Source organism: Ranitomeya variabilis, chromosome 1 (assembly GCF_051348905.1).
Source record: "Ranitomeya variabilis isolate aRanVar5 chromosome 1, aRanVar5.hap1, whole genome shotgun sequence".
In the NCBI taxonomy this organism is placed as follows: Eukaryota; Metazoa; Chordata; class Amphibia; order Anura; family Dendrobatidae; genus Ranitomeya; species Ranitomeya variabilis.
Genome location: NC_135232.1, coordinates 473937063 through 473955472, shown reverse-complemented (window position 1 = coordinate 473955472; position 18410 = coordinate 473937063). Strand labels below are relative to the sequence as shown.

The 18410-nt window shown below is 39.7% G+C and overlaps 1 protein-coding gene across 4 annotated transcripts in view; it reads left to right on the top strand.

The window, feature by feature from the left end:
• The window catches only part of CORO2A (coronin 2A), a 224074-nt gene extending 208075 nt beyond the window's left edge, over positions 1–15999 (top strand). For all 4 annotated transcript variants that reach the window (XM_077250861.1, XM_077250872.1, XM_077250842.1 and 1 more), the window contains 2 exons: positions 1257–1528; positions 7907–15999. In XM_077250861.1, the coding sequence (XP_077106976.1) occupies positions 1257–1528; positions 7907–8035 (401 nt within the window). In that variant the 3' untranslated portion in view covers positions 8036–15999. The remainder of the gene's footprint in view (positions 1–1256; positions 1529–7906) is intronic.
• Positions 16000–18410: the final 2411 nt, after the last annotated feature.

The window sequence follows — 18410 nt, the reverse complement described above, 5'->3', positions numbered from 1 at the left end:
AGGTCGGGCACCTTTCTTAGGCCAAGGTCACACTTGCGAGTTCAATGCAAGAAACTCAAGCAAGTCTCTCTCATCAAGTCCTGGCACTGCCGCCGGCACTCGGGATCGGAGTTTGCGGCTTCATGTATTTCTATGCAGCCGCACACTCCAGTCCCGAGTGCCGGCGGCAGTGCCAGGACTTGATGAGAGAGACTTGCTTGAGTTTCTTGCATTGAACTCGCAAGTGTGACCCCGGCCTAACTCTATTACCTGCAGTGTAACCGTATGTCTGCAGGTTAAGACTGTTATCCAATGTGACAAGTTCCATTTCCGTCAATATTTTTATGTAGAATATACTATATACACATATTTGGCATATTTTTTAACATTTCAGATTTTATATCACAATCTATATTTAAGGAAAAAATGTTAAATTTTCAAATTAGCCACTAAGCCTAGCCTAATTTTATGGTCTCGCTTCCTGGTCTTTGCAAAATACTTTTTTCAGAAGTCCAATTATCATCATGAACATGATTACAATGAATGGAAACACTACCATGTACAGAAGATAACACAGAATCCACCATTCTTTATAAGGGATGGTCACAGCTCTCCTCCCCCCCCCCCCTTCACAATGACTTTTGTCCTAAATAGAGCATGTTCATTGCTTACAGCATAGTAGGATCTGACTCATTCTCTTGCTGTCAGCCTAATAGCCATGTCCAGTTCCTGACGAAAACAAAAAGGAAGTATGGCTCCAATTCATCAAGAATTGTTCACGCCGGTATTGGTGAGGGAGAGTGTTGGAATCAGACGTTCCTGATTCATTAGGGGTGCACACCTCTTAATGAATCCGGAACATCTGAAAAATGGCTTCGTCACATATCCTACCCCAGTCAGTGTAGGTAGGTGGTAAAGTACACCAAGGTATCAAGATTTGTGCGCAACCTCGTGCTACACAAAATTCTGGGCAAGAAATCTGGCGAAAACTCTTTAATGAATAAGGGCCCATTAGTTTAGAATTACACCTAGTGGCCAGTTTGAAAATTGCACGGTTCTGGATTTTTTATTCTTTAATACAGATTGTGATATGAGAAGTAAAAACAAAGAAGAATAAAAAATAAATGTACCGGTATTATAAAAATTTAGTAACTGTTTAAATCAAGTTCTTGCTGACCCATTCCTTTTAACAGATAAGAGCACTTGTTGATATTATAATTTTATGGCATGTGGCTCAGACAGGCCATTGTATTGATCAAATATTGATTGTCATTTAGGCCCTCTTTTGATATCGTTAAAACCTGGATCAAAATCAACACAATCTTATATAGCACCCTCTGACGAGGAAGACAAGTTGTTTCCTAAAGAGCCAATGAAAATGTATGAAGAAAAGTCGCCCAAAAAGACATTATGGGAAATAGAATACAAAACAGAAATCATAAGGGAAGACAGAGGGAAGAGGAGGACCCAAGGAAAAGAATCTAGAAACTCACTGATCTCCAATGGATTAGAATTGTTTGAGTGTCCGCCCCCGAAGACTGAGAATGAGGTATGGTACATGTGGCGGGAGGAGTAATATGGAGTGAGCTCAGAAACCCATCGGATTTAGTATACAGTGGATACCAGCTGTGGTATATAGCTAAAACCTAGTCTGAGATGACTTCAGTCCTAGCAGCTTATCTGCCTCTGTATTGCCGTAGTAACTTAGAGGCTAAATGGGGATGAGGGGCTGAGGCGTCTATCAACCCTTAACCCTTAAAGGGAACCTGTCACCCCCAAAATTGAAGATGATCTAAGCCCACCAGCATCAGGGGCTTATCTACAGCATTCTGTAATGCTGTAGATAAGCCCCTGATGTATCCTGAAAGATGAGAAAAAGGGGTTAGATTATATTCACCTGGGTGGGCGGTCCGATCCGATGGGCGTCGCGGTCCGGGGCCTTCCATCTTCTTACGATGACGTCCTCTTCTTGTCTTCACGCTGAGGCTCCCACGCAGGTGTACTTTGTCTGCCCTGTTGAGGGCAGAGCAAAGTACTGCAGGGCCTCTCTGACCTTTCCCGGATCCTGCGCACTGCAGTACTTTGCACTGCCCTCAACAGGGCAGACAAAGTACACCTGCGCGGGAGCCTCAGCGTGAAGACAAGAAGAGGACGTCATCGTAAGAAGATGGAAGGCCCCAGACTTCGACGCCCATCGGACGGGACCGCTCCTGGGTGAGAATAATCTAACCTCTTTTTCTCATCTTTCAGGATACATCGGGGGCTTATCTACAGCATTCCAGAATGCTGTAGATAAGCCCCTAATGCTGGTGGGCTTAGCTCACCTTCGATTTTGGGGGTGACGGGTTCCTTTTAAAGGGGTTTACCAACGAACAAAGTTAATTTTAATCAACATTTTAATAAATATATCTTTGAATAATAACAAAATCCACAATTAGATATATATTTTAAAATGTTCCTGTGCTGAGATAATCTTATAAATGTGCCCCTGCTGTGTGCTGTGTAATGGCTGTGTCTGACCATACAGGAACATGGTCTGATCATACCACATCTCCTGCACAGGGGGGGAAGCAAAAGAGTATAAAGATACAAAAGAGTATCCACCAGCAGGGGATCATAGCTGATTGTTTCTTTGAAGTAAAACATTGCTTAAAAACAGGCAGTGAAATGTTTTGCCTCACCAAAAGAATCAGGTGCGATATAAACAGTGAATGGAGCTGGAACAACACAACTCTGATCATTGATAAGTTGCTGTTCTCAGATGTTGCAGGTGAGTTCTTATTGAAGTGAATAGGAGACTATCTGTAGTGCCTGTGAATGACCACTGCACAGTGTACACATCCGTCCTTTAGGATCAGAACTGAAAATAGCTGATTGATCGGAGTACCTAGTGTCAGACCCCCACCAATATAATATTGATATCTTATCCAAAACATAGGTCATCAATTTATCTTAAGCCTGGAAAACCCTTTTAATTTTGATACGCTGCCATTTTGAAATGCAAATTTTCGTTTTTGCGCTTTTTTTTGCCTTTGAGATAGCAATATGAGGGCTTGGTTTTAATTGACTCCATCCATTTTATTATATAATGTACTGAAAAATCGTGAAAAAAATTGTAACTATAAAATGAAGTAAATGAAGAAAACAAACACAATTCCACCATTGTTTTGGGGGAGGGTTATATATTTTAATGGATAACATCATTTAAACTTTGTGTTGTCACTTTCTGAGACTTGTAACTCTTAATTTCTTTATGATGCTTACTATGCATCAGTGCAAAGCCGGCTGTCAGTCAGTGCTTGGGTGTACTTACAGCCGCCGCTGTCAGTACTGTGATTAGTGACTGTAGCTGCACTGCCACACCTGCATGACTGAAAGCCAGCAGCTCCTGGGAGGAATAGTTCATTTTCTCCCAGGAGCCACGCTTTCAGTACAAGCGGCTGGACACCTACATAACGCTATTAACCTGCAGATTAACCATATATTTGCAGGTTAATAGTATTATCTTTCCTTTAAAAACACTTTTCAATTTGAGGTGACTCATGGACTTGGCTGTTCACATGCTCCTCCGTAAACTGTGGTAATGAAAACAGGAGAGCTGTGCAGTCTGTGAGCAAGATACTTTAAGGCCTTGTTCACACGATCCTTTTTTCCCTGCGGATTTTTCAGGTCCTGATTTGTGAAAACCGCAGTGCAAAACCTGCGGTGGTTTTCACTGCGGTTTTCAGTCCTTTTTCTTCTGCAGATTCCACTGCGGGTTTCCAGCTGCTTTTTCCTATTGGTGCAGGTGGAAAACAGCAGCGGAATCCGCAGAAAGAATTGACATGGTACTTCTTTTTTTCCGCAGAAAATCAGCACGGATTTTCCGGCGGAAAAAAGGATCGTGGGAACAGCGGTTTTTTTTATCCATTGGGTAACATTGTACTGTACCCTGCATGGAAAAAGGATGCGGATCCGCAGCTGCAAATCCGCTGCGGATCCGCAGTAAAAACCGCATCGTGTGAACATAGCCTTGCAAGTGCAAGAGGAGAGCCTGTAATACTTTATATTTGTAAGTACTTCAAAATTAGATCTTCAGTTATCCTCAATACATTTGTTAAAATGAAGATAAAGTCCCTTTTAAAGGCAAAAAAGAAGAACAAATAGTTCAGCTCTCTTTTATGCATTATTAAATTCCTCATAGGAAAATAAATGCTATGGTTGGTAACAATTTTTATTTGCAGGTAGATGGCTGCCCAATGGGGGTGCAATTTTCCCCTCCCTGGCAAACCTCTATATGTCTTGGTGGAAGGAGACTTGTCTATAGACTGCCCGTAATCCATTCCATACCTCTATGGAGTGGTATATAGATGACCTCATCATTGTCTGTTCTGGGAGCCTTATTGTAAATTCATTCATTCAGATTATCTTACGGTAATTTAACATTCCCTGTTGAACGTCATGATAACCATGGTTTTTTTTGGACCTTACCATGTCTTTTCAGAAAACACAGCAGTGGCAATACCATACTTCATGCTCAGAGTAACCATCCTAAGCACACCCTTACCAATCTCCCTGTGAATTAATTTATCAGGGCAAAACGCACATGTACTCACAATGTAGCATATGAAGGAGAGGCAAACAAAACTACTCATTGACTCAAACAACAAGGTTACCAAAAAAAAGAATTCTACACAGGGCAAAAAAAATTGTAGATTAAAAACCTCGAACAGACTACCTCTCTTCTGCCCCCCATGATAATATTATTTTCTCCGCACCTTACAGTGTTGACTTTAACAATATAAAGAAATGTGTCTTACGCCATCTTCTTATCCTTTATCAAGATGAGACTTTGTCCAAAATTTTAAAGGATGGTATCATGTGTGTTGCCAGACTTGTTGCCTCCATTGGGAACATGGTATCTCCCAGTCTTTTTACCCCTTGCAATGTGTCCAAACATACATGGTTATCTACCAAGGGCTTGTTTCCATGTGCATCCGACAGATGGAACAGCAAAACCTTTCTTTGTGTGTTACAGGCAAGACTTATGATATCAGATCTTTTATAAATTGTGTGTCTACTTATGTTATCTACATCATGCACTGCTTGCAACAAACGATATGTTGGCAGCACTAGTAGAATACTAAAAAAAAAACGTATTTCAGAACATAGTTATAGCTCACAACAATCTAACTAAAAAGTCCCTTTCAGGTACAGTATATCTAGACGTTTCCCCGACGTGCATGCTGGAGATCTTACTCATTTTATGTTTATGGGCATGGCTAGATTTAAAAGACCTGTCCGCGGCAGGGACTGGAAACACAAGCTGCTCATGAGTGAAGCACGCTGGATTTACGATCTGATAACACGGACCGGCAGCTTTTAACTATAGAACAGATCTCATATATCTTTAGTAGAAGATACAGCATATAATTCTTTATTTCTTATATATAATAATGTATGCTCTTGTATGTATTGTGACAGGGTCACTGGCACTGTATGTGAGTTGAGATATGTGTCACAGAGATTGCTTTCCTCCGTGATCTAGACATCCATAAGTTTCTCTTCAGCATGCTAGGTGCTGAAGGAGTTAAGTAGCCTTATTATGGGCGGGTTTTTAGGTTAGTAGGTAAGAGATGGGCAGGACAACTACACACCATATCTCCACCTCAAGGGTGTGACTGGAGAAATAAATGTCCAGCCAGTTTTTTTTTCCTCTGTCTGTGTTGTGTGGAGGTAGGAAGCCTCCTGACTGCTATCTCCTGCGAGAGCTGCCGTAGGACCTGGGCCCGACTGTATATGAATTTTTTATTTTCATTTGAGTCGGACACAATACATATATACAATACATACCTACATACAATACATACATACATACATACAAGAGCATACATTATTATATATAAGAAATAAATCATAAGATCTAAAGAATAATATGCTGTATCTTCTACTGTTGCCAGTTACCAGTTACTGTTACCAGTTTGGGTTTTTGGTTTATGAGGCAATAAACCTCCCAGAGACTTTAACCACACGTGTGCCTGTGTCTGTCTCAAGGAGCAGCTAAGTGAGTCGACTTTCCACAGTATATTTGCAACAAACAGTTGAGGCCTATTGCCTGGAAATATTTTTCCTTTGTATGTCCCTGTGTTTTGTTTTTTTGACTACTTAACCTGATGTTTATCACTCACCTGTGATGACTACGTCAGACATATTAATTATGTTAATTGATTCTACTCCTCTGTATTTCACTTTCCTATACTAAAGGTACCTTCACACTAAACGACTTTACAGCGATAACGACAGCGATCCGTAACGTTGCAGCGTCCTGGATAGCGATATCGTTGTGTTTGACACGCAGCAGCGATCTGGATCCCGCTGTGATATCGCTGGTCATTGCTGAAAGTCCAGAACTTTATTTGGTCGTCAGATCGGCGTGTATCGTTGTGTTTGACAGCAAAAGCAACGATGCCAGCAATGTTTTACACTGGTAACCAGGGTAAATATCGGGTTACTAAGCGCAGGGCCGCGCTTAGTAACCCGATATTTACCCTGGTTACCATTGTAAAAGTTAAAAAAAAAACACTACATACTCACCCTCTGATGTCTGTCACACGTCCCCCGGCATCCGCGCTGCTGCTCAGAGCTTCCTGCACTGAGTGTGTCAGTGCCGGCCATAAAGCAAAGCACAGCGGTGACGTCACCGCTGTGCTTTAGGGCCGGCGCTTACACAGTGCAGGGAAGCTGAAGGCGAGGGACGCAACAGACTCGGCAATGTAAGTATGTAGTGTTTGGGTTTTTTTACATTTACAGTGGCCCTGCGCTTAGTAACCCGATGTTTACCCTGGTTACCCGGGGACTTCGGCATCGTTGGTCGCTGGAGAGCTGTCTGTGTGACAGCTCTCCAGCGACCACACAGCGACGCTGCAGCGATCGGCATCGTTGTCGATATCGCTGCAGCGTCGCTTAATGTGACGGTACCTTTAGACTTTGGTAACTCACAACTTAGTAGGATATGAGTAAGAACCATCCTTTCTCTAATTTTTATGCAATTTTCTAATTCCCTTTTAATATCTTTTTAATTGTTTTTCAGTAAATGTGAAGTTTTAATATTCTACATTTTTTCTTTTGGGATTACTGGATTTTTTATATTGTTCCTGTCCCTTTTAAAGGGACTTTGTCAGCACAGGTTGACTGTTCAAGTTAAATCCCGCCTCTCGGTGCTTCACAGCGAGGCCGAACATTTACACACACCTTTCACCTGCTTGTTTTCCATCTATCTCCCCTCCTCTTCTTTGATTGACAGCTTTGCTTCATAGAACCAGAGAAGGGCGGAGATAGATGGAAAATGAGTGAGAAGGTGCATGTAAATGATTGGCCCCACCATGATGCACTGAGCATCTGTACTTGGTTTGAACAGTCATCCTTTGTTGACAGTCCTTTTAACATAGACATCTACTATATAATCCTCTAATTCTGTCTGTTTGTCTGTAACGGAAATTCCGTGTCGCTGATTGGTCGCGCCAGCCGCTTGCGACCAATCAGCGACAGGCGCAGTCCGGCCGCGAAATGGTGCGGGATTTGAACCACACTTCGCTGATTGGTCATTGCCGGCCACGACCAATCAGCGACAGGCGCAGTCCGGCCCGCGAATTGGCGCAGGATTTGAACCACGCTTCGCTGATTGGTCGCGCCCAGCCGTCCACGGCTAATCAGTGATACTGGCGCAGGATTTAAACCACTACATACATATTCTAGAATACCCGATGCGTTAGAATCGGGCCGCCATCTAGTACCTTATAAATAGGGAACCGTTTTTCTTTCTACCAGCCTGCCTTGTGTTATATAGTGTATGTGAGCATTGTGACTGACAATGTTTATTGGAGTGTCACTCTTATGGATTATACAGTTGGATATTGTGCTCATGATACTTTTTATCTTTCTTTTGCAGTTGTTGCAGATGTTTTACAAGCAGCAGGAAGAAATCCGCAGGTTACGTGATCAGTTAAACCAAAGGGATATTCAGATCCGGCAACTCGAGTTAGAAATCAAGAATGTTCGAAACAGCGCAGTGTATTAATTCTATCCATCGTACAGCCTACAGAATGTAACCTGAAGAATGCCTCCAGAGAACCATTACAATTCATTTTATTTTTATGTAAAAAGAAAAGGAAATTCTAACCACATGTAGCAAGCCTACAGAGTGAACATATTTATTGCTCCTGTTTTTATTATATAGTAATAGAAAATAGTCATAGCTGTTGAACCCCAGAGGGCACGGGTCTATTCATTGAAGGCTCATACAGACTCTATATGTAATACAAAGTTTAAAAAAAAACTAACTATGCAGTGATGCAAATTCATGATGGTCTTTTCAAATCAATAGATGAATATATGTAAAGGTCCATTTCCTATGATAGGAGAATTGATGATGAATAGACAATTCTTTTACTTAAAAATCTAAATCTGACCAGCTGGTCTCCTGATATGTTTAATTTTTAAATACATGTATTCCTATTGAAATATTAATACTGGCATCTTTTTGTAGAAGTCTGTATTGGTACACTCAGCACTAATTGGGCAGACTGTGCAGCTGTACACCCTATTAGGGGGGAATGGTAACGCCTAATTGTTCTTTTATTTTTACATTTCCAGAAAAAATAATAGAGGAATAACAATGCAAATTTCAAAAAAATGGTTTTCCGTAATCATTATTAACACTTTCTCCTCCAAAGAACATAATTGTATATCTTAGGGTACATTTCCATAATGAGTTTTTAGTATGTTTCTTACGCTGCATATTTTTGAAAAAATGCAAGTAACCTATCTTAATTAAAGAAGCACTCCTCCCATCAAAATTGTTATCCTCTTAAAATATTGACATCATAATATTGTATAGCATAGTGTACGTACAATTGCTCATTTTGCCCTTCTACGCAGCTAATTCTTCTCTTTTACATTAGGTCTATGACATCAGGTGATTAAAAACTGACTAGATGAATCCTTCTAAGCTTGATGTAGAGACAGGAGTTCAAGTTTCTCTGTATGACTCATGAGTCGCTGCAAAAGTACCTGGCAGGAGGGAGCAGCTGGGTCAGACGTTGAAGAGGGGGATGATAAATACAGGGACAAGAGATTTCCTATTTCTACAAAGAGCACCGAAAAAATAAGAAACATGTGTCTAGAAAGGCAGAATGGGCAATTGTAAGTACACAGTTCTGTATAATATGATGACAGCACTATATTAAGAGGTTAAAAACTTTGATAGGAGTGCTTCTTTAATGGGTGCAGAAAGAAGTTACTTCAATAGTTATTAAACAATCTCCGCTTCAAAGTATCTATGGGAGCTAAGAAATATAGCAAAAAGATAGTTTAAAAAGAAAATAAGCAAAGGCCTAAAAGTTTAAATCATCCCCTTTTCCCAATTTAAAAATAAGGAAATCCAAAATAAGCAAATTCAGCATTACTGTTACCTTAAAAGTCCAATCTATTAAAATATAAACATGATTTAAACCATAAGGTACACTCCATGAAGAGAAAAAAAAAACAGAATGCTAAAATCGCACTCTTAAGTTGCAGCATGTCCCCAAAAAACACAATAAAAAGCTATCAAACGTTGTATGTGCACAAATATGGTACCCCATTCAAAACTATACCTCAGCATTTTTCTACACAATCTCGCCTCTCTTGGAATTTTTTTTCTGTTTCTTAGTGCATTTTTTATCAATAATATGTGGAAAAAAGATACAATCAACACAAAATGGAAGGTTATAAATCACAATTAACCACCAAGAAAAGATTAAGCGCACCATCACCCACAAAGTGCATTTTACAGGACATTATTAAGTAAAATGAATTGTGTCTTTCAAAACAAGCCCATGTTCTGCTACTTTGATGGAAAATTGAAATAGTTATGCCTCTTGGAAAAAGAGGAGAAAAAGAATAAAAACTAAAAATGTCTGCAGGTTAACAGGAAAAAAGGCTACTGCTTGCATGTTAGAAGAATCATCAGGTTCACCTTCAATTTGAGGGTCTAGAAGACTTAAAATGTGGTTAAAGGGAACATGTCACCTAGGAAAAATATAGTGAAAACAAAGAGCTTTGCTTGAGAATGAGGAGCTGAGACAACACTGGTGGGTGCCGAATCCCAGTGGTGCAGCACAGCAACGACATGAAGAAGTGACTACCTATAAATGACCCATAGAGTAAATGGCTCCTTATCATAAATATAACCTACAATAGGAGTACTCCACCAATAAAATATTTCATCTTTATTGATACATAAATAATTTCACAATAAAATCATTTAAAAAACAAAACATTGGACAAAAAAGGAGGGACCACGCAGAGACCCCTCTATCATATAGCAACTTTTAATCTCTAGGACCCGAGTATTATATAAATGTAAATGTGTGCCCTAATGTATCCAAGTCACATATAGTAACAGGATATGTATGGCCTAAACAGATGATCTAAATTGGTGCATATATAAGGTTTCACTTTTAACCAGAACACAAGACGATATTTAGAATTGTATAGATTGACAATAATCAATACCAAGCCCAATACATATAAACATATAATGGTGGACAAACAAGTCTTTCCTAATAGTGTTTACCCATTAATGGGTGCTAGTATTGGGCATATGGCTAATAGTGCTGTTTCAGTCAGTAGTGCTACATAGCACATGTATAATGGTGGACATAGTCTTACTTAGAATGCCTATGCAAAAAATCTACACACATAGTTGTTAAGGTCATAGACATCTGGGCCACAATAATCATATGATTAATCAGTTAAACAGTGAACCAATGCAAAATACACAAAATCATACGTTACAAGAGAGGATGTCAGGACCTGCGTGGACCCAAAGGGAAGCACCCCTGATGCACGTTTCACCTCTTGCTTCTTCAGAGGGGTTTTTAAATTATTTTATTGTGTAATTAGTTATGTATCAATAAAGATTAAATGTTTTCTTGACTTGAAGAAGTGGATTGAAGGCAGCACAACCATCTGGTAAAATGAAGAGTCCTTTATTGAAAAATCTTTACAAATCTCTACTGAAAACCTGTTAAAACTGACGCGTTTCTGGCACACTAGATGGCCTAAGTCACAATATGGTGACTAGTGCGCAAGAAAAGATCAGATTAATATGTTTTCTGGATAGATTTGCTTTTTTTTTTTTTAAGGATTTTTCAATAAAGGATTTTTCATTTTACTATATAGTTGTGCCGCCTAGGTAAATGTATATTTACCTGCAGGTATATGGCTAATCTGCAGGTAAATAGCATTACAATGCTGCCTTACCACCTTATGGAAAGTGCTGACAGCAAGGTAGAATGAATTTGTTTCCTCCCTATAACCATCAGCTTTTAGTCATATGGGCATGCACAGAGTAATTACAGTCATACAGTGAATGGCAACAGTAAGCACGCCCTGGCAGTTTGACAGTTTGCTCTGCACAGATATAAGCTGTCAAAGTGTCAGGAAAAACTGAAATTTAACATTAAGGGTATGTGCACACGTTCAGGATTTCTTGCAGAAATTTCCTGACCAAAACTGGACATTTCTGCCAGAAATCCGCATGCGTTTTTTGTGCGTTTTTTTGCGGATTTTTCACTTTTTTTCCCGGAGCTTTCCCAATGCATCACATAGCGGGAAAAACGCGAAAAATCCGCAATATTAACCCCTTTCTGACCTCGGACGGGATAGTACGTCCGAGGTCAGATCCCCCTCTTTGATTCAGGGCTCCGGCGGTGAGCCCGCATCGAATCCGGATGCTTCATATGCCCGCAATAGCGGCGGGTGAAATCGCGAATCACCCGCTGCTATTAACTAGTTAAATGCCGCTGTCAAACAGCGGCATTTAACCGGCCGGGCGGCCGGAAATGAGCGCATCGCTGACATCACATGATCGGGGGTCTTGGATGCTTCTGCAGAGTAACCATAGAGGTCCTATGGTTACTGATCCTGGATAGCTGTGAGCGCCACCCTGTGGTCGGCGCTCATAGCACACCTGCATTTCTGCTGCATAGCAGCGATCTGATGATCGCTGCTATGTAGCAGAGCCGATCGAGTTGTGCCAGCTTCTAGCCTCCCATGGAGGCTTTTGAAGCATGGCAAAAGTAAAAAAAAAAAAAATGTGAAAAAATTTAAAAAAATATAAAAGTTTAAATCACCCCCCTTTCGCCCCATTCAAAATAAATCAATTAAAAAAAAATCAAACCTACACATATTTGGTATCGCCTTGTTCAGAATCGCCCAATCTATCCATAAAAAAAAGCCATTAACCTGATCGCTAAACAGCGTAGCGAGAAAAAAATTCGAAACGCCAGAATTACGTTTTTTTGGTTGCCGCGACATTGCATTAAAATGCAATAACAGGCGATCAAAAGAACGTATCTGCACCGAAATGCTATCATTAAAAACGCCAGCTCGGCACGCAAAAAATAAGCCCTCAACAGACCCCAGATCATGAAAAATGGAGACGCTACGGGTATCGGAAAATGGCGCAATTTTTTTTTTTTTTTAGCAAAGTTTGGAATTTTGTTTCACCACTTAGATAAAAAATAACCTAGTCATGTTAGGTCTCTATGAACTCATACTGACCTGAAGAATCATAATGGCAGGTCAGTTTTAGCATTTAGTGAACCTGGCAAAAAAAACAAACAAAAAACAAGTGTGGGATTGCACTTTTATTGCAATTTCACCGCACTTGGAATTTTTTTCCCATTTTCTAGTACATGACATGCTAAAACCAATGATGTCGTTCAAAAGTACAACTTGTTTTGCAAAAAATAAGCCCTCACATGGCCATATTGACAGAAAAATAAAAAAGTTATGGCTCTGGGAAGGAGGGGAGCGAAAAACGAACACGGAAAAACGGAAAATCCCAAGGTTATGAAGGGGTTAATGAACATGCTGCTTTTTTTTACCGCGATGCGCTTTTTCGTGAAAAAAAACGCATCATGTGCACAAACATTGCGGAATGCATTCTAAGTGATAGGATGCATATGTATGCGTTTTTTATGCTCTTTTATAGTGGAAAAATGCAAAAAAAAAACGCGACAAATCCTGAACGTGTGCCCATAGCCTTACAGTATAGTGAGTGGTTGCTGTATCCGCTCAGTCCACGCCTCTTGACTGAAAGCCAGCGGCTCCCGGGAAGAAATAAGTTCATTTTCTCCCTGTAGCCACAATTTCAGTAAGGCAGTCAGGAAGCATTGTAACACTACTTAACTGCAGACTAACCTTATGTCAGGTAAATCACGTTTCCCAAGGTGTTAAGTTCCCTTTAATGTTCAATCCAATATATTCTCATGTGATTTCACACAATGTAATATGCCTTCACTGTTTTCTACTTCAAACTAACCCCGTCCTTAGCTATTCCTATTCTTTTTCAATTTTTTTTTGTTTAGCTTTAGGGATGGCCAAATTTAAATTTGATCATTTTAAAATGTTTTCTAAGGTTATCTACTAACCATGAACTCTTAAAATAATAAATCCAAGTCTATACCGTTTTAAAGGTGAACTAACCACTTACTTACTAGGCTATGCATATACATATATATATAAATTATCAGTGGCATAAGGATGCCAGCCCTATCAAGCATAATCTGAATATGAAGAGGCTATGGTGACTCCTACAACAGTTTGCAGAACAGTTTTGCATCAATTTTTGGGTAGCGACAACTATCAGCTGCCTTTTGAGAATTTCTGTGAATTAGCATTACATAATTAACTACTGAGTGGTATACAGTGCAGACTATCTTGCTGGTAATATAGCATAATGTATAATCGGGCACTACGTCTTATAGCGTAGCAATATATTTGTATACACCAATGAGATAAGAAGCTTATCGCACCTGTTTAATATACAGCTCTCCAATAAAACACCAATATTACAAAACAGGAAAACCTTCCGGATGCTCAGCTCAGCTGTCACTAATGTCCAGCAAAAAGACAAGAAAATTAGAAGAAAAATAACATTATATTAGAGTTTTTCTGGCAGAATTTTTCTCTAAATTATCAAATTCTGAATATTTCAGGAAAATCTAGAGGAAGGTGTGGTTTAGGGAGTAAGACTTTCTGAAAGGTCTAGGCCTTTCAATGTTTTTGGCTCTTTGCAAGTTCTGTGTTTCACTAAGATCATAAAAAAATTGATAAAGGCTACTTTAGGGCCCACCTTTAATCATGGCAGTAACTGCTAAATAGTATGTAAACCAATTGGAATACTTGCGTTATTTACAGGGAAAAAAAAAGGAAAAACTGGCTAAGCAACACTGAAAATATACCATTCCTTATCTACTTATATCCTATTACCTATCCACTGTGACAATGCAATTGTGGATACAGGTCTTTATACTTTGTCCCTTTTGGATCCATCCTGATTTTCACTGCCACTAAAGATACTACTATATATACATACTGTATATGATTCCAGAATAAGGAAAAAAAATTCTTGCCGATTCCATTCATTGTTGTTTGCCCCACTTCAGGAAGGTCTGATCAAACAATAGTATTATAATTCAGCTACACATGCCAAATCAGAGACCTGACCATTTTCCAGAATGAATCAACTATTTAATTTATTAGTCATTTTATATATTTATGGTGTTCCTCAATTGTTTAAAAACATCTTCTTGCACCCAAAGAACTGATTTTAATGTAAAAAACATGTACATTCTAACATGCCTTAAATGTCCCTCGTGGGTGTGAGAAATCATTATTATGCTTGTACAATCTTAAATCTTCCAGTTTTATTACATTTATTACTATTTTGACTACCTTTTTAGTTTCACCCAAATATTTTATCTATAATGTGCTTTATATATTTTCAGAAATTGTTAAAAATCAGAAGTGCCTATCAAAATGATCTTTCTAAAAACCAAAAAGGTAGGGAGGTGTTTTACAGCGACATCTGACCAATCAGGTTTATAGGCCTCTTACATGTCTTACATGTACTTTTATACAGTGAGACAGCCGATTTACTAGATCATAATCCTCATGTATAAAGATTAGTGCAGGCAATGTAGCCAATAAGGTTTCCCATGCTAAAAAATGAATATAGTGATTGTTTTGTTGCTATATTTTTGTCTGCACTAGTACTTATGTACAAAGCAATGAAGCAATTACGGTATTTTGAACTGGATGAGTGCAGTGATTGTTTATTCAACTAGTACTTATGTATATAGCCCCATGTTGTTTCATACCTATGTCATCTGGTGACATGTAAACATTTTTAAAAAATTATTAAAAGACATTTTAGAAGTTTAATATGCATGATAAAGACGCATGATGAGCACAGACGTGCATAGGGTATTGGACGAAAGACCGCTTTTACTTTACCTGAAAATAAAAGAATTATTACATCCTTAAAATTCCAAGTAGAGCTATGCAGTATGCTTAGCATGTGAATTGCCTAAAGATATGAATGGGTAACCTGCACTGCACTTCAAAATGGCCGCCTCCAAGTTGCCATTAAATACTGCTGATGCATTGTATAAATCCGCAAAATCCAATTTTTTTGCCATTCCCTACACTGAGTGGTCGCTTGATCAAGTTAACAAAATTATATCCACATAAAAAGTTATAATGAAGCATGGTCTATTAAGATGATTATTTTACTGTAGAATATATTTAAATTATTCTTAATCCACATAAAATATAAAATGTGTATTTTGTAATATTCACTGCTGATTTATTCAAATATATTATATACAAGTTTTTATAAAAATACAGTGACCTTATAATATGCTGGCATGCATTAATTACTTGAAACGTGAAATTTCTCATTGTTTACAATTCAATCTTTCCAGGAACAAAAAAATAGCACTTGACTGTTTGAAATACTTCTATATAAATGCAAGAACATACATTTATGCTTATGTATTTGTTAACTTACAGACTTCCTTTTTTGCTTCCGTTTTTAGGCCTTCCAAAATCACATTTGTTTCATGTTTGTTAAATTTTGTTTTATTTGTACAAAAAGTAAAATAGTTTTTTTGTGAATATTGTACTGAAGAATTAAATTTAATTGACAATCTTTAGCAATTTCTAGTATTTTAATTTGCAGAATGTATTGTTCCACTTGTATGTGATGCTAGTCACTACTCACGGACATGCCATGAGACTGTGTAGTCAATAGGTACTAAGCCAGGATGGTATGCCATAGACAGAGGGATGAGAAAAAGAAGTAGTTAGGTAACAGTCAGAGGTTAGAATTCCAAGAAGGTAACAGATCACAACAAAAGGGCTAGGCAAACGGATGGTCAAGGTAAATCCAAGGTTGAGCTGCAGAGATCAGAATGAGGCAACCGCTCACAGCCTACCAATTCATGGAGGGGGCGATTGCTTGGTATATTAATGCACAATAAAGACTTGTATATGGCGCTGTTCACACTATGGCGATGCACAGCATCCAGGTTAACAGCCTAGTAGTTACACCCTTCTATTAGATCAGGCAGTCTGCCCAGTGCTATCAAAATGCATCACATGTGAACAGGCACCACAATTTACAAGACAAAATGGGCCCAACTGCACCCTGAAAAAAGTGCAAAAAACACATAAAAATGTGAGGTAGGCTGATAACCTGGATGCTGTGCATTGCCATAGTGTGAACAGCGCCACATACAAGTCTTTATTGTGCATTAATATGCCAAGCAACCGCCCCCTCCATGAATTGTTAGGCTTTGAGCGGTTGCCTCATCGGTATTCTTGCACCTGTGTTACTGCCATCTTAACCATATGGGTCCACTGCATCCGGATAGTACATTTGTTTGGAGGCCTGGGCATGTAAGGATTTCTGCCTTTTTGCTGTATTTTTGGGGGATTTTCAAGTCCTCTTTTTGTGCTATTGCTGTTTAGAGTTAGGACTCTTAAGCGTGAGGACCCGTGACGGGGGTTATGAGCTTACGTATTTTGGCCAAAATATTAACTAATACCTCACATTTTTATATGTGTCTTTTGCACTTTTTTTTCAGGGTGCAGTTGGGCCCATTTTGTCTTGTAATCTGTGGTGCCTGTTCACATGGGATGCATTTTGATAGCGCTGGGCAGCCCACCTGATCTAATAGAAGGGTGTAACTAATAGGCTGTTAACCTGGATGCTGTGCATCGCCATAGTGTGAACAGCGCCACACACAAGTCTTTATTATGCATTAATATACCAAGCAACCGCTCCATCCATGAATTATTAGGCTGTGAGTGGTTGCCTCATCGGTATTCTTGCACCTGTGTTACTCCTATCTTAACTATATGGGTCCACTGCACCCTGTTAGTGCATTTGTTTGGAGGCCTAGGCAGGTAAGGATCTCTGCATTTTTGCTGTATTTTTCCTTCAACAGTTTTACCACTAGTGGCTGCTTTTGTTCATCTTAAAGGGAACCTGTCAACCCCAAAATCGATGGTGAGGTAAGCTCACCGTCATCAGGGGCTTATATACAGCATTCTGTAATGCTGTAGATAAGCCGCCGATGTTACCTGAAAGAGGAGAAAAAGACGTTAGATCATACTCACCCAGGGGCGGTCCCGCTGCGGTCCGGTCCGATGGGCGTCTCAGGTCTGGTTACAGCGCCTCCCATCTTCATTCCATGACGTCCTCTTCTGGTCTTCACACCGCGGCTCTGGCGCAGGCGTACTTTGTCTGCCCTGTTGACGGCAGAGCAAAGTACTGCAGTGCGCAGGTGCCGAAAAGGTCAGAGAGGCCCAGCGCCTGCGCACTGCATTACTTTGCTCTGCCCTCAACAGGGCAGACAAAGTACGCCTGCGCCAGAGCCGCAGTGTGAAGACCAGAAGAGGACGTCATGGAATGAAGATAGGAGGCGCCGGAGCGGACCTGAGACACCCATTTGACCGGACCGCAGCGGGACCGCCCCTGGGTGAGTATAATCTAACCTCTTTTTCTCTTTCAGGTAACATCGGGGCCTTATCTACAGCATTACAGAATGCTGAAGATAAGCCCCTGATGACGGTGAGCTTACCTCACCATCAATTTTGGGGGTGACAGGTTCCCTTTAATAAATGTGCTGCAATTCCACTCCTTACCACTGAAGGCTGTTGTTGCATTGTACAATTGCCCTTTACTAAGATAGCAGATTCTGAGCCCATGGAATCCACCTTGTTTCTTATTTGGACCTACTTAAAGCCACATGGATCTCTCACTTTATTGCTTGAGTAGTGTGTCTAGCTGTTATTCTAGTTCCAGTCTCCAGCTTCTGAACTTTCCTACCCAGACTGTTCTTATTCATCTCCGGATTGTTTCCTTCAACTCTTTGCTATTTCCAAGTACATCTATTAGGCCATGTGCACACGTTCAGTATTTTTCGCGTTTTTTTCGCATAAAAACGCAAAAAAACCGCGAAAAAAACGCTAACATATGCCTCCCATTATTTTCAGTGTATTCTGCATTTTTTGTGCAAATGTAGCCTTTTTTTCCGCGAAAAAATCGCATCGCG